General features: G+C 38.7%; 1 protein-coding gene across 1 annotated transcript; it reads left to right on the top strand.

Annotated features, from left to right (window-relative positions):
- Positions 1-2,642: 2,642 nt before the first annotated feature.
- LOC140249447 (uncharacterized) lies at positions 2,643-6,128 on the top strand. Its single transcript, XM_072331021.1, has 2 exons — positions 2,643-2,724; positions 3,608-6,128. The coding sequence occupies exons 1-2, from the start codon at positions 2,643-2,645 to the stop codon at positions 5,890-5,892; spliced, it is 2,367 nt and encodes a 788-aa protein (XP_072187122.1). The 3' UTR covers positions 5,893-6,128.
- Positions 6,129-25,156: the final 19,028 nt, after the last annotated feature.

Here is a 25,156-nt window from a genome sequence, read left to right as displayed (position 1 = left end):
ATCTCACAGGACTGACTTTCTCTTTTCATTTTCTAGAGCAGAAAAACAGATAGCTAGTTTAGCCTAAGAGGTAATTTTTAATAGGTCCAACATAAAGTATTCTTTCAGCATTAAGAAATGGGATACCTTCTCAAAAGCTAATTGCATTAATGGCACTTGCTAATTGTTCAGTAGAATTTCACATAGCTATTCAAATAACTGTCTCTAGCCCCTATAGGCATTTTTAACACTTGAATTGAAAAGCAGCATCCATCCTCTGTAGATTGTGAATTTATTTATTTCATTTAACTTACTTCCTCAAAAGTTTTCTTACCATATTCACTGCAGTGTACTAAAAATGATCTAGAATATAGATGAAAATAATCACTGTTATCAGAGCCATTGCTATCTAGGATTGAAAACCTCTGTAATAAAAATAGTTAGAATAGGGAACCAAACATGGAGCTTTTAAATATTTATACATATCATCTGAATATTTTCTACTCAGATTCTTAGACAGATTTTTTTCTGTTGTTGAAAACTTGCGAACTGTGATGCCTGCAGCTTAGTCCAGTATCTGGGCTGGTGTTCTGATCTCTGAGATAAGAAAAACAGTCCTATTTCTTCAGCTTTCCAACCACCTCTATTATGTTTCAGTTTCACCTGCTCCTCTTACAAAAAGGTTTGACAAGGAGGGACTGTATTCCACATGAAAAATAATATATAGTCCTTTCATATATACTGACATTTCAGAAAACTGGAATATTTGGGAGCTGACTTCTGACAGAGAAGTTACAGCACAGGTGATGAATATGGATCTCTCATCATGAAAGAATAATTGAAGATTCACTTAAAAAATCATAAAATGAAAAATGTAATGGCACAGAACAGATGGATAATAGCATTCAAGTTTAAAGGTCTGATATCTTAAAAATATTTTGCTTATTAAAACTTCACCGCCAAGAGAGGAAAACAACTGGTCATTCTAAAGATAATGCTGAGAATTTATGTGACTGTAATAAAATTGTATTTATAATTTGAAAAAATATAGCTTGTGATCAATAAATGTGTTCTCAGTATTCCAGAAAGGTACATTTCACAAAGCTAAAAATATGATTAGGCAGACAAAAATGAAGTGGCAAAGATAATTCTGAATTGCTTGAATAATGATTTACTGCATATGTAATATATATAAGTATTTCATAAAGGAAAATATTTGATTGTTGAGAACATATATGATGGTGTTAAGACAAATTATAAATAATGAAAAAAAAAAAATCTTTAATTACAAATGAAAACAAGTAGATCTTACTGTAAATCTACCGAGAAGGACAGTACCAAGGATATGAGATGTGGATCACTAGAAAAGTAGAAGGCAGCTCACCAAGCATGGCCTCACAAATCAAATCTTGAGCTCTCGGATCAAAGCTCAAATAAATAATGCACAATTTTGCCTTAATTACTGGAATCAGGGACATATTTTCATTGTGACCTGTATCTGAAGATTACAGGATCATGCAGTGTGGCAAAATCCACAGTGCTGCACATTTTGAAAGCACTGCTTTCACATTCAGCAGACTGAAAACCGAAACAGAACCACATCCTTTGTGAGACCAGGTATAGCTACTTAAATCTTCAGTTCCTGATCACATGTAATTTACACTGAAACATCACTTGAAACTACCTCTATTGAAGAGGCATAAGAAAAGGAAAAGGAAAACTTTGTACTTCTGACACTGTTTCCTAACACTCAGAATGAATTTTAATGAGTTTCCATGGAGAATACATTTTTCAGCAGAGGTTGGTCAACCAGCATGGTTTGTGTAGAGATGGATCACTGTAGAGATGGATGACTTTTTTATGCCTTCCAGAGACATATGGCTTCCCAGAGCACCACAAAACAGTATTTATCTTTCTCCCTTCTCAGCATGCCTCAGATCCATAATTGAGCTCTTAATTTCTTTCTCAAAGAACTAAAATGTTAAAGTGCCAGGTGCAATGTGATGTTAATGACTGAGTAGTGCATAATTCTGTGGTATTAATAGCTATTTCTAGGCATGTATATACCTGTTCTATTCATTTTTTTTCTCTGGCTGTTACATTATTCTTTCTTAAATAATATGCTCCTTCTACCTATTGAGAAGTTCTTTGCATCCCTCTCAATTTTTCTATCCACTGTAATTAGTTTCAAACCATATTTCTTCAAATTAAGGAGTTTTCAGTCTTCAACACTAAATTTCACAGCTTTGAGTTGGATATCTTTTACCATGTTTCATAAGAACTTGTTAAAAACCTTGCTAATCTCTAATCATACAGGTCAGGAACTTCAAAATCACATATTCCAAATAAATCTATATTTAGTCCTTAATGTTTTTAATGCACACGGTTTCATTAGAAATGTAATACTTTCTGAGCATTCCTGGAACCTAGACATCTTAAACATGAGAAATTGTAAATAAGGTTGTTTTATTTATCCATTAAAATAGTGATTTTTTAAAAAGTAAACTTAATTTCTTTTTTCCTTCTTCTTCGTAATCAGGGTAATATAGTACATATTTTGTATTTTAAAAGCAGGCTTCAATGCCATTTTCCACTATCAAATTTTCCTGCTTGAGAAATGAGTGGTTTGCTTATCTCTGAAGGACATTAAAGTGACTATTACAATGACAACCACTATCCTGTTCTTTGGTGGAGGACTAGCAGAAGTAGAGCAGCCTTTCTACATCACTGGTCTTGGCTTTGATGGTAAGGGCCTCAGTTTTATCCCACTCCAAAACAGATCTATCCCCCTTCCAAATTCCTGTTTCCCACTACTCATTGCTTTGATATATTGATAAGGCCTTTCCAGAACATGGTGCGACAGCTAACCTGACTGCATGATCTGTTGTAGGTCCATTTGTGTCTTCCTCAGGTCTCTAGGCATCGTGCACATGAGCTGCTAGAAAATGAGGTATGAAGAAAGGTGGAGGAGGCTTTGCACATGAGGCAAATATATATTTACAGAGAGGGACTCCACAGAGCAACAACATGGAGGATACATATATTAAGAAAAGCTAAATTTTTGTCTTTTTCTTTCTTTCACTTTTTTCTTTTTGTCTTTCTTTCTTTCACTGCAATACCCATGGCTCTTTTGACATCTAGAGAACAGCAAGAATATGTGGTAGGCTGTGCGAACAAAGCTCTGAAAGATTAGTTTCAGGGCTCAGGCCTTGTCTTCTTATGTCTTGATCAGTAAAGTAATAATTACAGTTGAATAACTTCTCATTCAAGGGGATCTTTCCCTAAAATCAGTCCTGTAGATTTCAGGCCTTTAATTAAGTTACTTATTTCTGGACTAGTATTGTACTTCTTGTACACTTACAACTCTCAGAATAATAGAGGCAGGCTGACTGCCAGCAAACATTGGGTGAGCCCTGTTGTATTAGGCATCAGCGAGATCTCGTGCTGTAACGCGATAGGTCTTCCCATGCTCAGTAATGCATATGTATTAGATGAAATAGGAGCCCTATATAAGGGACTCACGAGGTTAATTAAACGCCATTTTACCACCCACCACATTGGTGTAAGCAGTGCGTAACTTGGCCACGGGGCCGTCGGAAGCACATTACAAAGGACGTGATTCTTTAAGGTTACTTGATTAAGCTAACATTTGGTGCCCTCTCTGAGGCACGTCCTGGGGGTAGTGTGCGACGGCTAACTGCGTGGCGGACGCAAGTCCTACGGTTAGATCCCGTAGAAGCGCCTCGGTGGGCGGAAATTGAAGCAGCTGCTACCTGCGGTTCGGTCGTAAGAAAACGAGGACCGTGGAAGACTGCGGGACTACAGGTCTCGAGTATATACAAAGGGTGCAAGGACGTACGGTGTCGCGCACCAGAAAAAACAATGGATTCCGTCATTAAGGTAGTATCACGAGTTTGTAAAATTCACTGCGTTAGAAATGTTCCTTCTAAGAAGGATATAGCTGCCGTCATCTCCTGTTTGGAGGTGGCGCAGATTTTACCCTCCCCTAGTAATCTGCTCGATTCGGAGCGGTGGGATTCTTTCACCGCTGCCATGCTCCATAGAGCAATGCACGAGTATAAAGCGGAGGAGTTAAAAACCTGGGGTTTGGTCCTGGGTGCTCTTAAAGCCGCTAAGGAGGAGAAACAAGTCCAGGCCATCGCGACTGGGGTTTTTGGTCTGGATACTGGGACGTCCGGGGTCCCGGGGGGTGCGGAGGAATCGCTTTCTGGCGGCGACTCTGCACCCAAAATGGCGCCGGCCACGCCGGCCGTTTTCACAATGGCCATGGCCGCGCCCGAAACAACTCCGGAAGAGAAGGCGGAAGTTGTGTCATCTGGGGAGGCGCCACCATATTATCCCCGCCTATACCCCTCTTTGCAAAGCTTTTACTCGCCTGAGGGGGATGGAATTTGTCCGAGGGAGGGAGAGTCGTGTGGGGAGGCGCGCCGTGGAGGCGTTGAGCCACCCCCAGACCCACCTCCGGAGGAGGGATCTCGTCCCGAGAAGGGTGAGAAAAAAGCGGAGGAAAGAAAATTGCCTATCCCCACCCTGTTTGTCTTATCTCCCGAGGAGGGGGAGGAGAGAGGGGTGGAGAGAAAGGAATTGCCTGCCCCCACCCTGCCGGTCCCGTTTCCCCAGAAGGGGGAGGAGAGAGGGACGGAAAGAAAGGAAATGCCTACCCCTGCCCTGTCGGTCCCGCCTCCCCAGAAGGGGGAGGAAAAAGAGGAGGAACGAAAGGTTCCGCCTACCCCCACCCAATTGGTCGCGTCTCCCCGGAGGAGGGAGGAGCGAGAGGATTCTCGCAAGCCCACCGATTGGTCGGTTATCCGTGAATCAATGAGAGGGTTGGGGCTTAAGGAACGGGACTGGGCGGTGTTTCCGATAGTCGTCCAGAAGAAAGGACCAGTTTGGGTGCCTTTGGAAGCGAAAGCAGTGACTCGGTTTATAGAGGCAATTGAGAAAAAGGGCTTGAGGTCCCCGATGACTATGAGTACCTTTGAGGCTCTTATGGCCCCGGGTCCCCTACTGCCATATGATATTGAAAGCCTTATGAGAGTTGTCCTTGAACCAGTACAGTTTACTGTGTGGAAGGAGGAGTGGACGGTACAACTTAAGGCTGTTGTAGCACAGACTGCTTGTGATCCGAACCACCCAGCGAATGGGAAGGAGGGAGATCCGAAAACTAGTTTAATGAGGCTTTTAGGAACGGATGCAGATCTGGCTGGATCTGCAGAGAAGCAGCTTAGGCTCCTCCGTCCGGGAGAATTACTTGCCTCCACGGGGGCGGCTTCTACTGCTTTTAGAAACTTTGTAAGAAAAGCAGAACCTGTTTCCCCGTGGTCAGAGATAAAGCAGGGTCCCTCAGAAACATTCTCTGAATTTGCCAATCGATTGATACAGGCAGTAGAAGGATCAGAACTACCTAAGGAAGCATTATCTTCCGTTATAAAAGATTGTCTTAAGCAAAAGTCTCATCAGAATATTAGAGATATCATTCGGGCGGCTCCTGATGATCTGGAGACTCCGGGTGAAATTATTAAGTATGTGCTGGACAAACAACAAGCAACACCATTGCCCAGTGATGGCCTGACAAAGGCATGGCTTTCGGTTATGACCGCACAAAATAATCAATCTAAGAACCCCTGCTTTAAATGTGGCCAGATAGGTCATTACAAGAACCAGTGTACAGCTCCAGAGAGACGGTATAAGGTTAGAGAAAAATGCCAAGCCTGCGGGAAGCTGGGTCATGAAGCCCGATTCTGCCGAAGATTTACTCTCATGCCGCAGGGAAACGAAATTGGGAAGGCACCTTGGGCCCAGGGTCCTTCCCACGATCAAGAAGTTGGGCCAGTCACCCCGTCGAACTCAGGCAGGGGGAGAGACCAAATCTCTCGCCCACGGTGGCGTTAACTATGGATCTTAGCCAACGCCCCCTAATCGATATAATCTTGACTTATATGGGATATTTGCAATATGACAAGATCCCTCGCTCCATCCTTACCACTGCCTTGCTTGATTCAGGGGCAGATGTTACGGTGGTAGCAAAAAAGGACTGGCCACCAGATTGGCCTGTGCTTAACTCAGCGACAACCATCTCTGGGGTTGGGGGTACAATGTCAACTGGCGAGTCAGCGGAATTGGTAGAGATCACTGTTATCAATAGGGATGGCTCCTTGGACAAGCCTGTCATTATGGAGCTTCTGATTGGGTCTGTTCCAGGCACAATTTTGGGCCGGGACTTCCTTGATGCCTTAGGGGTCCGCATGACAAATTTATAGAGAGGGCCACTGTCTACCTATTGGCAATGAATCATGCCATTCCTTTGCGCTGGAAGCAGGATGCTCGTCCTGTGTGGGTAGATCAGTGGCCCCTTCCTTATAAAAAATTAACAGCGCTCAAGCAGTTGGTTTCACGAGAACTTCTTTTGGGCCATTTGGAGCCCTCTCTTAGTTCTTGGAACACTCCTGTTTTTGTTATTCGAAAATCCTCAGGGTCATTTCGGCTCCTACATGACCTTCGCATGGTTAATGCACAGCTTATCCTCTTTGGTCCGGTGCAGCAGGGCAGTCCTCTATTATCAGCTGTACCAGAAGGTTGGCCTTTGGTGGTTATTGATCTTAAGGATTGCTTCTTTTCCATTCCTTTGGCTGCCCAGGATCGAGAGGCCTTTGCTTTCACTGTACCCACCCTTAATAATCAAGAGCCTGCTGAGAGGTATCACTGGAAGGTGCTCCCTCAGGGTATGGCATGTTCTCCCACAATCTGCCAACTTGTTGTGGGCAAGGTGATTGAACCAGTCCGAATATTGTTACCTGATTGTCGAATTGCTCACTATATGGATGACCTGTTGCTTGCAGCTCCTAGTGAGGTTCAATTGCATGACCTGGAAAGGCGGATGGTTGAGGCTCTCACTACAGCGGGCTTTACTATTTCCCAAGAGAAGATTCAAAGGGGGCCAGGGATTGAATTTTTGGGATACCGTTTTGGACCCACAATGGTAGCACCCCAAGGCTTGGATATTAAACCCCACATTAGGACTTTGTGGGATGTCCAGAAGCTAGTGGGGGCTATTCAGTGGGTGCGCAATGCCCTCGGTCTACCTCCACGAATTATGAAACCATTTTATGACCAGTTGAAGGGATCGGATCCCAGAGAGGAGAGAGCATGGACACAGGAGATGGACTCGGCCTGGCGGGAAATCCTGCAGGCTTGCTCCTCAAATGCTCTTGCTCGATGGAATCCTGATTTACCCTTGGAGGGGGCAGTTACCAAATGCCAAGATGGGGCGGTAGGGATTCTCGGACAAACTTTGGGTTCCCGGCCACGTCCGCTCTGGTGGTTATTCTCTGTACAGCCAGTGAGAGCATTCACCTCCTGGCTTGAGCAGCTATCCACTTTGCTTCAAAAAATCAGGCTCGCTGCTGTGAGAGCCTTGGGAAAAGAACCAGATGTTTTATACATGCCAAGTGCTTTTAGAAATGTTAACCCTCTACCTGATGCCATTCTACTTGCTTTGCAAGGTTTTGGGGGTAAAATCTTCTACTCGGATTCATTGCCGATATTTGATCTTGCAAAACCCCTTCAAATTTCATTAAAACTCAGGGTATTTGACACCCCGATGGAGGGACCAACTGTATTTACAGATGCCTCTTCTGCCACTGGTCAGGGAGCAGTGGTCTGGCAGAATTCATCCAATAAATGGGAGCACAAGATGATCACAGACAAAACAGTCAGTGTTCAGGTGCTTGAAGCCAGGGCTGTAGCAATAGCCTTACGATTGTGGCCAGAAATTCCGTGTAATGTGGTCACTGATTCAGCCTTTGTGGCAAAATTGTTGCTTCGCATGGGCAATGAGGGTGTGCCTAGCACTGAAATCGCTTTCCTGCTGGAAGAGGCTCTGGCCTCCCGATCTGCATCTGTGGCTATTCTTCATGTCCGCAGTCATTCGGAGGTACCGGGGTTTTTTACAACTGGAAATGCAGTGGCTGACCGGGTAGCAGGTGGACAGGTGTTCACCCTTCAGAAGGCACGTGATTTACATTCTACCCTGCACATTGGAGCACGAGCCTTGTCACGAACGTGCTCCATTCCTTTGTCTGCAGCTCGAGATGTGGTTCAAACTTGCCCGCATTGTAATTCAGCATCTGTGTTAGGGGCGGGAGTTAACCCTCGGGGGCTTTCTCCTCTAGACGTTTGGCAGACTGACTTTACTGTAGAACAACGTATGGCTCCAAAGCAATGGTTGGCGGTCACGATCGACACGTCATCAACAATCATCATAGCCACACAACATGCACGTGCTAACTCTCCTGCAGCTCAGCAACACTGGGCCACTGCCATTGCGGTCCTTGGTTTGCCGCAGCATATCAAGACTGATAATGGCTCGTGCTTCATCTCACGATCCACCCAGGAATGGCTCGAGCGTTGGGGAATATCACATTCGACAGGAATCCCTGGGAATTCCCAGGGGCAAGCAATTGTCGAAAGGGCCAACCGTGTCTTGAAAGATAAGATACGTGTCCTTGGGGAGGGGGATGGTCACAGAGGCCGGATCCCAATTGCCCAGCAGGCAGAAGTATTGGCACGAGCACTTTATGCAGTCAACCATTTTGAGCGAGGAGATAATAAACGTACCCCGATGCAAAAGCATTGGCAACCAAGAATCATCGAGGAGGGGCCACCGGTAAAGATAAAAAAGGATGATGGTACCTGGGAATCAGGGTGGTCTGTGTTAGTATGGGGCAGAGGTTATGCTGCAGTAAAAGACAGAGAATCGGGAAGAGTTTTATGGGTCCCGTCAAGAAAGATAAAGCCTGATACGGCAATCGCCAATAAGGGTGATCTAGGAGAAACAGAGAACTAATCGAAAGCTGAGTACTTTCCTTTCAGGCATGGTTGATGGGAACCCGCCAGCCGCAACCGCGAAGTGACTCTTCAGGAAAGAAGAAAGGAACAGATAAAGAACCACTGCTTGTACCTACGAGAAGGACATTTGTTGTATCGCTTGTTGTGTGTTTTTATGTATTTGTGTTTGTTATAGGGATTTTAGTTTCTTAGCTTTAATGATTTGCCTACCTTGTGTGTTTCAATGTATCCAGGGTTGTTTACAGCGTATGATAGAAAGAATATTTAATGACAAAATGGAGTGCCAACGGATATATGATAAGCTTTAAGAAGAAGAAGGAACTGTATAGACCCAAGATGCCTTGGATATAATAATTAGAAAACCACTAATATTATTAGACATTGCACTACCTACCTCTGCATGAATTGTAGCTTGTCTACCTCACTTTTTAGATAACTTATATATTTTAGATTTATATGGAGACTAACATTTTTATATATTAGGTTTAGGACTAGCGTTCGCGTTGTAACGGGACATGACTTTATTGAGCATGGGGAGGGGGAAATGTTGTATTAGGCATCAGCGAGATCTCGTGCTGTAACGCGATAGGTCTTCCCATGCTCAGTAATGCATATGTATTAGATGAAATAGGAGCCCTATATAAGGGACTCACGAGGTTAATTAAACGCCATTTTACCACCCACCACATTGGTGTAAGCAGTGCGTAACTTGGCCACGGGGCCGTCGGAAGCACATTACAAAGGACGTGATTCTTTAAGGTTACTTGATTAAGCTAACAGAGCCCTCAACTGTCATAGCAAATCAAGAACAGGGCTTATTTTGATCATTTATAGTAAAATTCATGACGCTTGTGTCATTTAATCACCAGTCTTATCCACCAGTCAATGATAGTGACTATACCTGTAGACAACACCTGTTTTACTTATAACAACAGACCACACGTGCTGCTCTGACTGTGTTCAGCATCACTGAAGTGCACAGCGCTGCATCTGTTTACTGGCAGTTCTCCAGCAGAGCAGGTGTGCCACTTTTCAGGCTGCTCATTAAGGGAATACTGTCGTAGAACACATTGGTCCATTAGATATGAGGATACAAAGGCCCCCGACAGTGAGATAGTAGGACACCTGCAATGAGATACAAATCTGAATTTTGGACTACATGATTTTGTGAAATCCTGAATTAAGATGCATAGAGGAACGAAGGCAGGGGAGAGATATTGACTAACAGAACACGTTTCAGTATTTTTCCATTCTTGAATGATGGATTTTCTGCCTGCAGCTAAAATAAATGCACACATTGCACACATGGATTTCTAAAGGAAAAAAATATATATATAATACAGGAAGAAGAAAACCTTAATTTTAGGGATACAAAAATCTGCATGCGTATGTATAATAATCAATAGCAAAAGCCTGACAGAGCAGATTAATTAGAGTGGATCAAGTAATTTATATTTGACAGGAATTGTGATTGTGTCATTCTGGACGGAAATCCACCCACTGCATGTGTACAAAATGTACAAGAAGTTTCACAGTGCTGGGTTAACCTGTGGCATAAATCTATTGATTGCTTTTTTTATTTTCTTATCAACATTACTCCCTGAATCCAGATACTTTGAGTACATGCAATTTCATCAGAGACTCATGCAGGGTACAGATCCAAAGCTATCAACTCTCTACACCAAATAATCTGTAATCTAAATACTGCAGACATACATTTTAAAGAGCAATCTGTATTTTTCTCTTGATGAAATCAGCACAGGTTTCCTAGCTCCTCACAATTTTTTTCAATAAATATAAGAACAAGTTAGAAATTTGTGTCACTGTAAGCAAGGGACACATCTTTATTATGACAGTCATTGGCAGACACCCGAAGTCAACATTCCTCAGGTGAAAAGCATTGCATTCATGAATAACATTTTTCTGTTTAATGAAATATTATTTCTTTCTCTAAATTAGTTGATATAGCAGACTTCAAAATATCTTATTTCAGAACATTTTTGTCCTAAACTGATAAACAGAATTCTAAAACCAATTTTAGGAGTTGTAAGAAATGACTTCTACTCATGGCTGGTAGGTAGCAATGTGAAAGAGAATCATAATTCCTTGTTTTCTCTGATTGCAGTCAGACATGCAGTTATATATCTTCTTACAAAAAAATTTATAGGCTATCTCCTTATTTTCAAGGTAGATATTCATAGTGCTTTTGAAATCAGCCTTTTTTTCCCTTTCATTTCTTCTTTTTATTTATTTCCCCCCCTCCCCCTTCTTTATTCTCTTTAAAATGCACTTTGAAAAATTTGCACTTTGCTGAGGGCTTTGAGAGCTTCTGCTAAAAGGAATTAATTCAAAGTTCTTGCTAAAAGGTTCATTGTTCCTCCTTAGAATGTTTTGGTGTTTCCTATGCTCTATATCCACTTCAACAGCAGAAATCATTCTGTTTCCTTCGCTCTTCTTCTGCCTGTTTTGACTGCAGAAGGAGTCACACTCTTGAAGCTGCCACTGTTATTTTCCCATGCTGGGAACTGAATTGCAAAATATGAGTAGTTCTTTTGGTCGCAGTACTTGTGTAATGTCCAGTGAGCAGAGATGCACTGAAACCCAATGAGCCACTGTCTTGACCTAGTTCAGCATTTTCCAAATTGTTGTTATTTTCTAACTGGAAGATGATGAGAAATACCTTGAATAGGCAGTCAGAAACATTATTATCCAGAAAACACTCATTACTTATTTCTTCAAGAATGCATGGAATGCATGAAATACAAGCAGTGTTACAAGGACAAGAATGATCAGAGTAGCCTACATTTGGGATCTCATCTGCAGTCTGCTCAGTTCGCACCTGCAAACTGTCCTTAATTGAGACACACGAGAGCCAGCATAACAGCAGGAACTCTTCTGGTTTCCTAATAAAACCAATATTGTTTACTTTCTCAGTGAATTAGAGGTCACACTACATTAGTAGGGTGAGGAATACAATAAGGAGAGATAATAAATAAAAAATATTAAAATAGTCTGAGCTCTGAGACTAAAATCCTTCTTGGAAGATGAGCCATCTGTGTGATGCAAATACCAAATTTGAAACTAAACAAAAAAATCCAGATTATTTAGTGAGTCTCCAAATAACTCCCAAACCACTGTATTTCTGCCTTTAGAGGAAACTATCCATGTTCTGTAAGAAAATGGAGTTTCTTACAAATTTTCATGGAAACAATATAGAGGATTTTTCAAAAGACCAAGATATAAATAGAAAAATTCTTTTTATGAGAGCCATATGTCTATGCAGTTTACATCAGACATCCATTGTTATGCAATCATTTGCACACAGAAAGAATCATAATAACTTATGTGTCTCCTTAACATTAACATTTAAAAGGCATTCTTTTAATTTCAGATCAAAAATAGTTCAGAACAATCAGCATACATCACTACTATCATGCTTTCACTATACACTGTTCATTCATATATTATTCCTGGTAATTGCTTGCAAAACTCTGAGAATGACTGTGAACTGGATATTTGAGAATGTTTCCCTTTCCTCTGATGAATGTCACAGAATCACAGAATCACAGAATCACAGAATTATAGGGGTTGGAAGGGACCTCTAGAGATCACCGAGTCCAACCCCCCTGCCAAAGCAGGCTCCCTACACCACGTCGCACAGGTAGGCGTCCAGGCGGGTCTTGAATATCTCCAGAGAAGGAGACTCCACCACCCCCCTGGGCAGCCTGTTCCAGTGCTCCGTCACCCTCACCGTAAAGAAGTTCTTGTGCACATTCGTGCAGAACTTCCTATGCTGAAGTTTCAGCCCATTGCCCCTAGTCCTGTCCCCACGCACTACTGAAAACAGACCAGCCTCGCCACTATAGCTCCCACACCTCAGGTATTTATAAACCTGGATCAAGTCCCCTCTCAGCCTTCTTTTCTCAAGGCTAAACAGACCCAGTTCCCTAAGTCTCTCCTCATAGGGGAGATGGTCCAGGCCCTTCACCATCTTTGTGGCCCTCCGCTGGACTCTTTCCAAGAGATCCCTGTCTTTTTTGTACTGGGGAGCCCAGAACTGGACACAGAATGTCTCGTTAGTACAACTAATATTTTATATACAAAAATAAAATAAAATAAAATAAAATAAAATAAAATAAAATAAGTAAAAAATGAGAAGTTTGGGAAGCTAATTAAATTAATTCCTCAAAATTGTTAGACAATAGATCATATTGCAAAGATATTAGTCATCAGTATGTAGTTCAGTGTCATGCAAATTTAGTGTTTTTTGGAGCACATCTGATTTAAAAGGAGGCATGCTACATTGCCCTCAAGACTTATGTTCAGTGCTAAATCCAAACTACTGAGGCTTGTCACACAACGTCATTAAAGTCTGAATCAACTATGAACATTTTCAAAATATTGGGCCAACAATCTCCATTGCATGGACGAAACAATTCTGAGTAGTTTTGCTACTCAATATATATGAAAATCAAATGCTATTTATATATGATATAGAATGATTTAATACTGTGCTACAGAATTACAGAATTTCTAGTCCTTATGAAATAGCCTATTTTGTTATTAATGACAAGAATCACCACTAAAAAAATCCCACAACACAGCAAACATTTCCTACCATGCTGCCTGATGAACTTTTCACTGTTTTTGTTTCTCTAGATAAAAGTATGCCATTTAATTTTGTAATGCCTCAACCTTTTCTGCAGGTACTTGTGGAAACCAGTGTTCCAGTGGAGAAATCTTTGCTACATCTTACTCCAGTATTCACATGGTCCTAAGCATATGTGCCCAAATATTCCTTTTCTGGGTCAACACCTAAGGGAGAAATAAAGGTCAGGATGAAAGAGAGATTAATGAGGATTCACTACACCACAGGAATCGAAATAAACCCAGCTTAATTGGGACCCAAATTAACTGTAATTGCATGTTTTAACTCACCTTTCAACTCGAAAAGGTTAAGAGGAGCAAGAGATCAAGAAAGTAGTTGATCAGAAAATGAATAGAAAGGCACAAGTATCCAAGTGATCAAATGACACACGACACTGCTCACTGTCTTCAAACAGTTTGGGTTTAATCAGGGGCAACTGTGATAATAGTGGTAAATTTGCCTTTTCCCAGTCACTCTGGTTGGACTGATATATGCATAGTATCTGGTGTTTTATAGGAAAAATTTCCACAAATCTTGGATATTATCAAGGTCATGTAAATCTTTTTGAACTGTTTGTTACTGTGAAGTGCTATGGTGTAAGTCTTTTCTTCCTAACATCCTGCAGTGAGTCTATACAGCATACAGAGATATTGCATCAAGCCTGTGGAAACAAAAGGTAAGATTTAAAACTCTTAGCTTTAGCGATGCTTAGGTAATGAGTGAAGTCCTACAAGAACAGAAATGAATATAAGCCTTCTGGAAAATCTAACAACGGGTTGTGAAAAGTCATTTCCAAAACAAATACACGCAATACAAAAATACCGTACAGCAAAGCTCTTTCTACAAACCAAGGACATCCATATGAATTTACAGTGAATAAACTTATGAAACAGAAATCAACAAATCTCCTTACAGAGAGGTTCATGCACTGAAGGCCAAGAGGAAGAATGGGATTTTTTATCACTCCTTCACATACCCTTGAAAATTCAAATATGTAAGACATGCCAAATCCCACTGAAAAGCCAATTTATGGTTCTGCATTGCTAAGGAAGCCTACCACACTGAACAAGAATGTTGACTTTTATTTATTTATTTATTTGTTTGTTTGTTCTGCAACTTCAGGAGCTGTCTGTTTGGGTGTATCAGTTTGCTGCTCAAATATGAGAGTAGGTCATCAGAGAGACGGCACAAGTTAGAACTGGGTGCTGCTGCATTCTGAAACACATGGATTTCCCTTCCTGCTCTTATGGTCTTTACATAAAAATGATAACCACAAGAAGGGTAGCTGAAGCCTATGATAAGTGTAGTCACCAAGAGCCTTGAAAGCATACCATAACTGACACAAATTTGATGCCTAAAATACACGTTCTTTTCTAATTAGTATATTCCTTATGTTATCTCCCGATTTGAGCAAGAATGTTTTCTAATCTAAAAAGGAATGATAAAAAGCTTGAAGGTGCAGGAATTCCTTGAGTACTAATTATTTACTATTCGTTATCATTCTAATAACTTCCAACAATGATTAGAATAATGCTAGCTCGGACTAAGTCAGCTCTGGGAAACTACATTTATTATGAGGAATCCTATATAAGTTGTAGCAATTTACCTCAGACATTTCAAAATGTAGTCTTTTCCTGGGTAGGTATTCCTTAGAACAGTTTTCTATTTCATGATCTCGTACTTAAGCCTTCACTGCACTAAAGCATTATTTTTAATTTTGACTTGTATAGATTGTGATGATCTTAATAAGATCTGACAACCATGAAGCATGCTCCTTTCAGAAGCATGTGGTTTCAAAATACCTGCAAAGTCAAACATAACAAATTTGAGGAATAATGAGATTGGGGTGTATTTTCCAGTAAATAATGAAGTCACATTTGGGATATATTATTGTACACTGGGTGAAAGAGAAGATGCCATTCTTTGCCGATGATGACCTGTGATCATCAACCAAGCTGAACAGAATGAAACACAAGAATAAATCTGTATTACTACAATAATGTTCCTTCCTTGTGAAATAGGATCCCGTTCTGGTGAGGTGGGCATACTTGTGTTGCCTGATATTGTAGGTTCAGTACCTTAATATCATAAATTTACAAATCAAGATCAATTTCCTTATTATGCATTCTTATTGCAATGGAAAAAGAAAACAGGAAAAGGGAAGGGAAGAAAATAAAATAGAAACAGTACAAATAGAAAATAAAATGAAGATAGAAAATAAGTAATGATCTAAAACTTTAACAAGTTATTTTATACTGCTTGTTCCCTAACATTAATTGCAGGGATATCCTTTGACTTTGCTGTTCGATATTCAGTATTTCAAAAATGAATATAAGTGTAATTTATGTAATGATATATTTGTGCTTTAAGAGTCTCATTATTTCAGTGGATTTCAATTTCTAACATTTGTTGCTATAAAAATTGCCAGTTTCACTTACTAATCTTAGAAGAGATTTTAAAGAGGCAATGGTAAACTCTGTTTGTATACTTTGAAACTCACACTTTGCAGTAGGCCAAGACCCAGAGGAAAAAACACCAGGAAGAAATATCTCAGAAACATTCAGCGTGTTATAGATAGCTTCAGGAATCAAACCAAAAGTCCAAATCATTTGGTGTGTACTATGAATTCAAAGTAAGAAAAAGTAAATGTAAGTTTTCAGCTCCTGCTTCTTCATCACTTTCCAACTCTCCATTTGTTGATCTAACAATAAATTATTACATACATGTTACGCAGTAATCTGAGAGTCATACCTAATAAGGATGGAGAATATATTCTTAACTCTCACATTTTCTTTCCAAGTGCAGAAAGCTACAACAAACTGTAAATGAACATGGATTACTTGAAGATAAACAAAATACCTAGAATTTCCTTTCTGTTCCTTGCTTTGGGGTACATTGATTTATATTCTGACTTTCTCAGTACCATTTACTAGAGTACATATTACAAATTTTATATTAGAAATTTCCAAACCTTTTCTTTTTTTCATCATCATCATCATCCAGCCAAACAGGACAGGCATCCTTGGCTGTGAATGCACTCATTTAGAAGTTCCAAGTTCAAAACCCGTAAGGAAACACAATAGTATCTTGAAAATCCTTTTGTGCCTGCTAGATTTATAGGGTTCACCCTCAACAAGTTACTTATCAACAAGTTCATTGTCAGCGTGTTCACTGTCAACAAGTTCACCACAACAACCTCACGGTCCATATTCTGCAGTAAACAACTCTGCTTCAGCAGGAGAGTTTTGGCCATCCTGTCTCCACAGGGCTCCCTCCTCTGACCACATCTTAGCATGTTGTCATGGCAATAGTCTTATCTTGCAAGTGTTAGAGACAATTCCAGGCATACCAGAGATAAAGTGTTTTTCATTGGTCTGGTACACACACCAGAATGCCAGCTTGTATGAGAAAATGAAGCTGAGATCCATAAATCCAAAACATAAAAAGAAATGGTAATGAAAAGATATCCAGGAAGAAATTATACAGCCACACAACTCTTTGAAAGGAAAGACTCACTGATAATGAAATGTATCTCCTTAAATTGTTTTCCTTGTTTGCAAATCAAAACAGGCTTTCAGAATCCTCTCAACAAGAACATGCAAGACTGTTTTTATTGTGGCAAATGTATCTGAATTCAGTTTCTGATTGTGCTTATCTTGCTCTTACTCCTTCCTTTTTGCACCAAAAACTTCCTCAGTGCCAATTTCAGTGTCTGGTTGCTCTGAATACCTCTGAGGAGGCTCAGACAGCAATCTTGAACTTATCTCTAGGAGAAGCCAATGCTTTATTTCTCAGACTTTTCCAGTGCCACCTGAATTCCCTTCAGCACTGATGATAGCAGAAAAAATGTTTTGGATCTCTTCCAAAAAGCTCAGTACTACAAGACCGTGCCATGAGGGTTTTCTCTACTACGATATATTTTAATACTGTAATGAAGATGCAATTGTTTATGTCATATCATATAAAATAAAAACAAAACACTCCATTTATTTACATTTATGGTTTAAGCATGAGAAAACAAACAAACTTCCTCACTACTTACTAAACTGCGAAGAATGAAAATTTCACTTTGGAAAAAATACACTTATAAATGTGTGTGTAAATGTACTTTAGAAAGAAGGAATTGTTCAAATGAATAAGAGTAGCCAGAGTAACAGACAACTCTGTAATTAATAAGTGTGGGGGGGAAATGAACAAACAAACAAAACAACCAATCAAACAAAACAAAACTAAAACGAAAGTATTCCTGTGTGACTGAAAGGGGAAACTATGAATATAATTAGGAACATTTAGTGGAAAATAGACATGCATTCACACCAGACCACTGTTTGGCTGTTCTTCTCTCACCTCCTCCTGTACATATCTATCAGTACACAAATACACTTTATGCTTATCTCTTGCTCTTTTAAGAAATACACTGAAAAATGACGAAATATTTCTATGCCTTTTGAAACAAGATTCTTTAAATATTGGATAACCATTCACAGACACGGCAAATACATGCAGAAAAACATTCCACTGTGCAACTAGTGTACTGTGAAATGTACCCATATTGTGCTTGGGTGTGTTTTTCCTCTCAATTTTCACACTACTGGTAAAGAACATTTTGTTATGTTTACCTCATTGAAAAACATTAGTTTGCTTTTCTTACTGAAATCACAGAAAAATTGATTGCATCACTATGTTATGGTACATACCTTGCATAATGTACCTTGATTGTCCCTTTCCAAGAAATGTTTTATCACAGGTCACAAGGAGAAACAGCACTGGCTCTCATCCCCGAAGTAAAAGAAAGCTCTTTTTCTAAACTGAGCAAAAAGACTGCTCAACTAGCACAATCAGGTACAATAAATTACATGAAAGAAATAAATTTACAGTTCCCTTTTTTTTTTATTTTTCTTTTTGTTAATATTCCTGCAGGGGAGTGAACAGTGCTCAAATTCTAATCAAAGAGACGTAGACAGAAGGGAAAAAATACTGATTCATATCAGGGAAAAGGGAGTCATTTGTTTTGAATGTGTTCATGACACCAATAGCACTTTGCTAATGGCAGCTCAATTAATTTGTTTAATCATCTAAATGCTAATGATAATTCCTACACACACAAAAAAAGTACATTATCTTTATACCGATATCGTGTGTGTGCATGCAAAATCTCTTTATCAAAAACAACGGTGTTAAAGAGGTTCCTCATTAAAAATTATGAAGATTCACTGTTTCTGTTTTATAAAATGGAAATAATATTCCTTATTCTTCAATGATAATTGACCAGTGGCATGAAGAAAATAAAAGTTTATGTTCTTTGCTCTCATTCTCCCTCGCACACTGATTTTATCAATTGTTTTGCCCCAGCAAGTAAATGAAGGGCATGACAAAGGCATGGAAAAAGATATATTTTTTATTTATATTGACATTGTCTTGATAATAAATTAACATTGTCTTGATAATAAGTTAAGTTACTTAGTTTGTACTAATTCTCTTATAATATGTGTAAACAGAACCAATGAGCAAGTGTCTATCACGTAAATTTCCTGAAACAACTGCTAAAATGATAGATTGATACTGAGATTCCATTTCAAATGAAAGATGCAAAATAAATACTGGACACAAATTCTTGAATTCTGACATTATTTATTGTTTTTAGAACTTAGTGTGAAAGAAATATTGTTTCAGTCCTAAGAGAAAAAGACAAACAGATACACAAAATGAGTGGAAGATGACGAATGTTACAGGATATCTGCAATGTAAGAAACCAGAAAAGCTAAGTGCTTGCACCAATAAATGGATAAATAAATAAAGACACAAGAAAAATTACCTGTTAGATCATTAAGGGACATAACAAATTTGTAGCAGTTTGAGAAGGGACATGCACACTGGTTGACATTTTAGTGCTTGAATATCTCTCATGCTCACAACAGTTCATAAGGTAAACCCCATGTACAACTACATGAAAGCAGGAGCAGAAGAGTTCACTTCCTTGCCTGTCTGCTGTGTTTCCACCAGATGTGCACGTACACCCTGAACTGGACAAACAGAGAAAAACATGTCAATCCAGAAATTATGTTTTATTTTGTGGGGAAAAAAAAACCACACAGCCTCTGGCAGTTTAAACCCTTTTTTCTTCTGTAGGTCACGAAGGCAACTTCTCATTATCTTTCGATAGTGGCCTTAAAGTCTGGAGCTTTGTTTATGTATCACTCAGAGTAGAATCAGAGGAACCCCTTGTTATTTACATGCTTTGATATACGCTTTTGGATATTCTAGCTGAACTGCTACTGCAGACTAGAGAAATGGCATTCAGAAATTATTCAGATTTTCACTCTCAGCATAAAAACCTGGTGCCGCAGCTAACCCCTTCTCATTTTGGACATCCTGGGCAAATTCTATCACATTGGTGGTCTGAAAATTAGGAAAAAAAAAAAAAAAAAAAAAAAGGCACTTAGATTAGGTTTAAATAAAAGGAAGATTTTTTATGTCTTGAGTCTATTTATGTCAGCAATTTACATTAGATCAACATTTATCTCTGTGGGCTTTCTTTAGAGCCAGTAAGTTGAGATAACCTGATTAAAAACCTGGTTACACACGTAACCATTATTGCTATGGAAGAATCCATCCTGTTCATTCAAAGTAAGATGATTAAACTGGTTTTCAGTGAGGTTTGGATCAAAAACTCTGTCAGTGTGTATTCCCATAGCTTTAAATAGAAAGTTCTTGGTATCTGGGAGCCCCTATCAAGCAGTAAACATTTTGTGGAAGATATGAGTCAGCTTTCCATCTCTTTCAGCATCTCTTCCATCTCCAGCCAAGAACTCCTTACTATTCCAATTATAAAATATAAATCATTTATAATTTTTGCAGACTAGATTACCAACTACAAATAAAATAATTAGAGGAAAATAATTATTTAATTTAATGACGTGTTCATTTATTCACAGGTTCTTTATCATGGAATCTGGGACAAACCACAATTTATAAGTTCAGAAATGGATACTATTGCTATTACTGATGAAGAAATTGCTTAAACAGTACCATCAAAAGTCCGTGAATTTTCCATATTTTCTGCAATACATTTTTTTTTTTTTAAATTTTGTATCTTCATCTAAGGCAGATTTTTGTTTTCCACCATTCAAAAATGACATGTAATTAATTACTTAACGCAGATCCCATACTTTCAGTGTTTATCAAGGTTTATCAATATTTTCTGCCAATTCCTTTCTGGTCAGTTTATGAAAATGTGTATTTATTGTTTGATGAGAACTTGGATTTCTGAGTTTGTTTCCATATTTTTGCAATTGATGATGTTGATCTTAGACAGAGATAGGAACGCACAGTATCTGCAATATCTTTGGAGAGAGAGTGGGAAATGTAACTATCTGAAGTTACGTTGCTGCATTTAGATTTTTATCACTGTATTCCAAAAATATAATTTTCCTCTTGAGCTCACAGAACTCAAAATTTCACGAGGATCTCAAGTTCACATGCAGAAAATCTCTGCAATGCTGTGTCAGTTAAACTAGTCTCTACGTGAAAGACTCAATAAAAATACATTCAGTGTGCATTTGTATACTATACCACGGTGTTCCAGAAGAAATTTTTGTTAACGCATTTAATGTCAGCATACGTCAAAACTTGATCCCACCAAACTCAGTGCTGAATACCCTTAAACTGTACTGCAGAAGTCTGGAGAAGTCAATTTATCTAAATGAAGTTTGAACTTGTTTATATTAAATAGAAAATACTCTCAAAGAGGATCGGTTTAGGATTTGCAGGAGGGAAATGAGGATTACATCTCCATGGGGCCAGAAATAGTTTTACATTCAGAATCAATGGCTGGATGAATTCCTGCATGTTGATTTCATTAATCAGAAAGCAAAACTGGAATGCACAGCCTCAGTCGAGTAGATGGAGCGCTACCCCCAGACCTTGCCTGTAAAAGAATGCCCAGTATACCATGGACAAAGAATGTATCTATTCATAGCTAATTCACATCTATATGACTTTGCAACAAGCAGATATAAAGTCTTAAAGTCTTAAGGATGATCCATCATTTTTCAGGCTTCAGAATCCTTTATAACAAGTCTTTCTCCCAGGTTTGACAATCTGGTCATTTATGTGAGACAGCGCTGTATTTCAATGGATATATTTTAAATGCATGCTGAATTACAATTATTCCACTGAAAAATGATAAAAGAGAATTTCCAGTAACCTTTACTCCTGTTCAGCTGCTATTTCAGAAATGTTTCACGTCAAATATTCAACATTTTGATTGGTGTCACCATACTCCAGCCATATATTCAATGGTTCTTGTATTGACACAGCATCAGCTTATCAAGCTCCACTATTAGATGGACCTTATCTTGACTGCAAACTGTCTTTTCTCCTCAGGGTAACAGGCAACTAAGTTTGATTAAATTTCAAGTTTCAGAAAAAGTAATCTTTTTGCTATGTTTCAAAATCAATGTTAAGTAAAAACAACAACAACAAAAATTGGAACATTATTTTCAAGAATTTCCTCTCCTGGGGAGGGGAGAAGCTCTTAGAGCTTCTTCAGTGTTAAAACATGAAGATGATGTGTTAAAGGGCAACTAACATCTTGATTTGTGAAGAAATTCAAAATATTTGGAACAATGTGGCGTGTACCTTGGAGAACTGAAGCAGGAGATTTCCTTGATCACAAATCTTAGAGCAGTGAGAGCTGCCTACCAAAATGCATTACACCAAGGAAGGGACATCATCAGAGATAGACCACTTAAACAGTTAGATAGTTAGAGCAGCTGACACAACTGAGAAATGAGTTCTGTTTCCATTTGGCATTTATTTTTAATCTATTACACTCCATTGGACATTTGAAAGAAAAAAGGTAAGAATTTATAAAAATTGTCATTGGTAAGGAGATGCTAGACTTATGAACATTTCTCTTAATTATAAACATACAATTGGGAACTACTACAGTGAGATGAAATGAGTATGCCATACTCAGAATGGATGATGTTATTTTCTGGTCATGGTGAAATAATCTGACAACATGCAAGTGAACAGAGTTTTGTAGAGACTGTCATGCTATTTTTTACTGTTCTATATTTTTTAAAAAGAATCAACATGATCAGTATTAGACTTTGTTTATTAGTATTGTTGTTATCAACAGTATTTGAGGAATTGGAGGAAGAATATGCTTCAGTGTTCAGCAAGGCAGTAACATCCATGCTAATACAGGCTAGGTCTGATGCATCACCTGATGTTCTGAATTGGATTGAACCCTATTATAAGTATTTCCTTCCTCACCTACTTTGTCTTAATAACTCAGTGAGGGTGTGAGATTCTCGGTTAGAGCTGGCTTAGCAAGCTGCACATCATTGCAGTAGACTTGAAATGAGAAAGAAAAAAACAGTGCATTATTATCATATTTCTTTAATGTTAGTTTATTGTGAAGATGTAGAGGTAGGAATAGAGACTCTTGAAGAAGAGATTAGAACATATATATTTTTAATAATCCTTCCCATTCCTCCCTAAGTAACAGAATATCTTATAACTGAAAAAAGGATGTGGCATAAGAATATGTCTAGTATCAATTTGGGAAGCTGCAACACAGCTATGTTGTTATAATAATTCTTTTCTGTTGTTCTCAAAGAAAACAACTACATATTTTTGTCAAGAGCATTTAGAAACTGAAACAAAGCCACCACCGGTACTATGAGGTAACTTACCATTTTTAGTTATTTAATTTGTTTGGAACCCTGCATAAGATTTTATATCCTGCAGGACTGAAAATTATGTACTGTAGCCTGGTATTGTTCTGTCACAAGTAAGAAATTCTCATGAAAACCACTGCAACTTGCACTGGCAGTTCCTATCCAGAAACATATTGAGTACATAAATAATGAATACAAATATACATACTATCTGTTTAATATTGCTTTTTCATGCACTTTTGCCCCAGTTGTGCAGTTCATACTCTCACTCGTTGCTATAGAAGCTTCTTTGACACGAATTCCTCATTTTCGTATATTAAGGACGATCTTATATTTCCCATGGAGCTAATATAAAAATGGAGAATACATGAAAAAGATGATAAAATGTGAGATCTCATTTACAAACGAGGATTCCTGGGAATGAAGTTTCATTTTGAAAATATGGATTGTGAATAACTATGGTAACAAAGGTGCCACATGATTTCACCACAATTTTATAATGCAGAGAATTAATATTGTATGGTAATTACTGCCTAGGAGTTGGAGTCAGGGATTATCTTTTCATTTGTTTGTTTTTATCTGCATCGCTGACTGTTACATTAAGATAAGCAGTTTAATATGTGGACTGTTTCTCTACGTAAAATATTACCATGTTTTACAGCAGTGTGGCACATCATAAGCATTGTCTCCAACATCCTGTATGTGCCTTATCTGACTGATAATGTAGAAAAGAGAAGTACTAATACGATGTGCTTAGGTATTAATTAGTATACTCAACTGGTTACACAAGCCAGAGCAGTACTTCTGTAAATAGTTTCTCCATTCCTTCAGGACCGGAGCAAGTGATATTATTCTTTCTCCTTTCAGCTATACTTTTGAATAATAATGCATATCACAATGTTAATGTTTATAAATGAAATATGTGACCAGCCTCCACTATCTCAAAAACCTCCAGAATTGTCTGAGTATTTCTACTGACCTTTAAACTTTAAATATTGCATCCTCAAGACTGCAAATCATCTCATCCTTTCTTCCAAAAAAACAGCAAACACACACACACACACACACACACAAAACCACCTCCCACACATTTGCAGTACAGTTACAAAGTAGAATAGTCATTTCCTCAGTGACTGACACAAATGACATTTTAATCTTATCTTCCTATGTGATACTTCAAATCCTAGAATGTTCCCAAGCATGCAACAATATAACATACTGCAGAAAAGATGAGGCTCTGTCTTTATATTTAATAAGGTGATTAGTTCTTTTATATCTCATTTAAATTTTAAATCTCTCAGCATTTTTTCTCACTGAGAATGGGAAATTGAACAGAGAATGATACTGATAAAAAAATTAAAGTTAAAACAGCATAATTTTTAATAACATGCCTTAGAAAAATTGCATTTAGTGTAAGGTTATTAAAGCAAAGTACAGAGCATAAATTCTCTAAAATTTATAACATTTTGTTCTCTCCTATCACTCACTTAACAAATGCCTTGTAGCACTAATTACCACCTAATTTATTGTAGACTGAATAGCAGGAAATCAGTGCTCTCCTATGTCGTATAACAGCTAATCCATTAAGTGGCACAGTAGGATGTGAGGGCATCAGGAGCCTCTCTGCAAGAAGTGATCTATAACTTCCAAAGAAAGGTGGGAAGCTGGCTGTGCAGAGGTATGTCCTAATCAAGTTGCAAATGCCTGTTGCATTCATCTTCACCAAAATACATTTATGGTGCTACAGAGCTATAAAGACATCTATGCCATCGGACCTGGAAAAATATGTTTCCCTTTCTCTCATGCTGCTATGCATGTTAACTGCAGACCCAAAGCTAGACCTTAGCACAGAGGAAGAATCAAGGAAGCTTATTTATTGGTTTGATAAATTAATCTGTCATGACTCTTTGCTATGCATTCCAGACTAAAGCTGGTTTTTTTTTTGTTGTTGTTGTTGTTTTTATGGTGTTTT

Source organism: Excalfactoria chinensis, chromosome 3 (assembly GCF_039878825.1).
Source record: "Excalfactoria chinensis isolate bCotChi1 chromosome 3, bCotChi1.hap2, whole genome shotgun sequence".
Classification (NCBI taxonomy): Eukaryota; Metazoa; Chordata; class Aves; order Galliformes; family Phasianidae; genus Excalfactoria; species Excalfactoria chinensis.
This window is presented reverse-complemented; position numbering and strand designations above follow the sequence as displayed.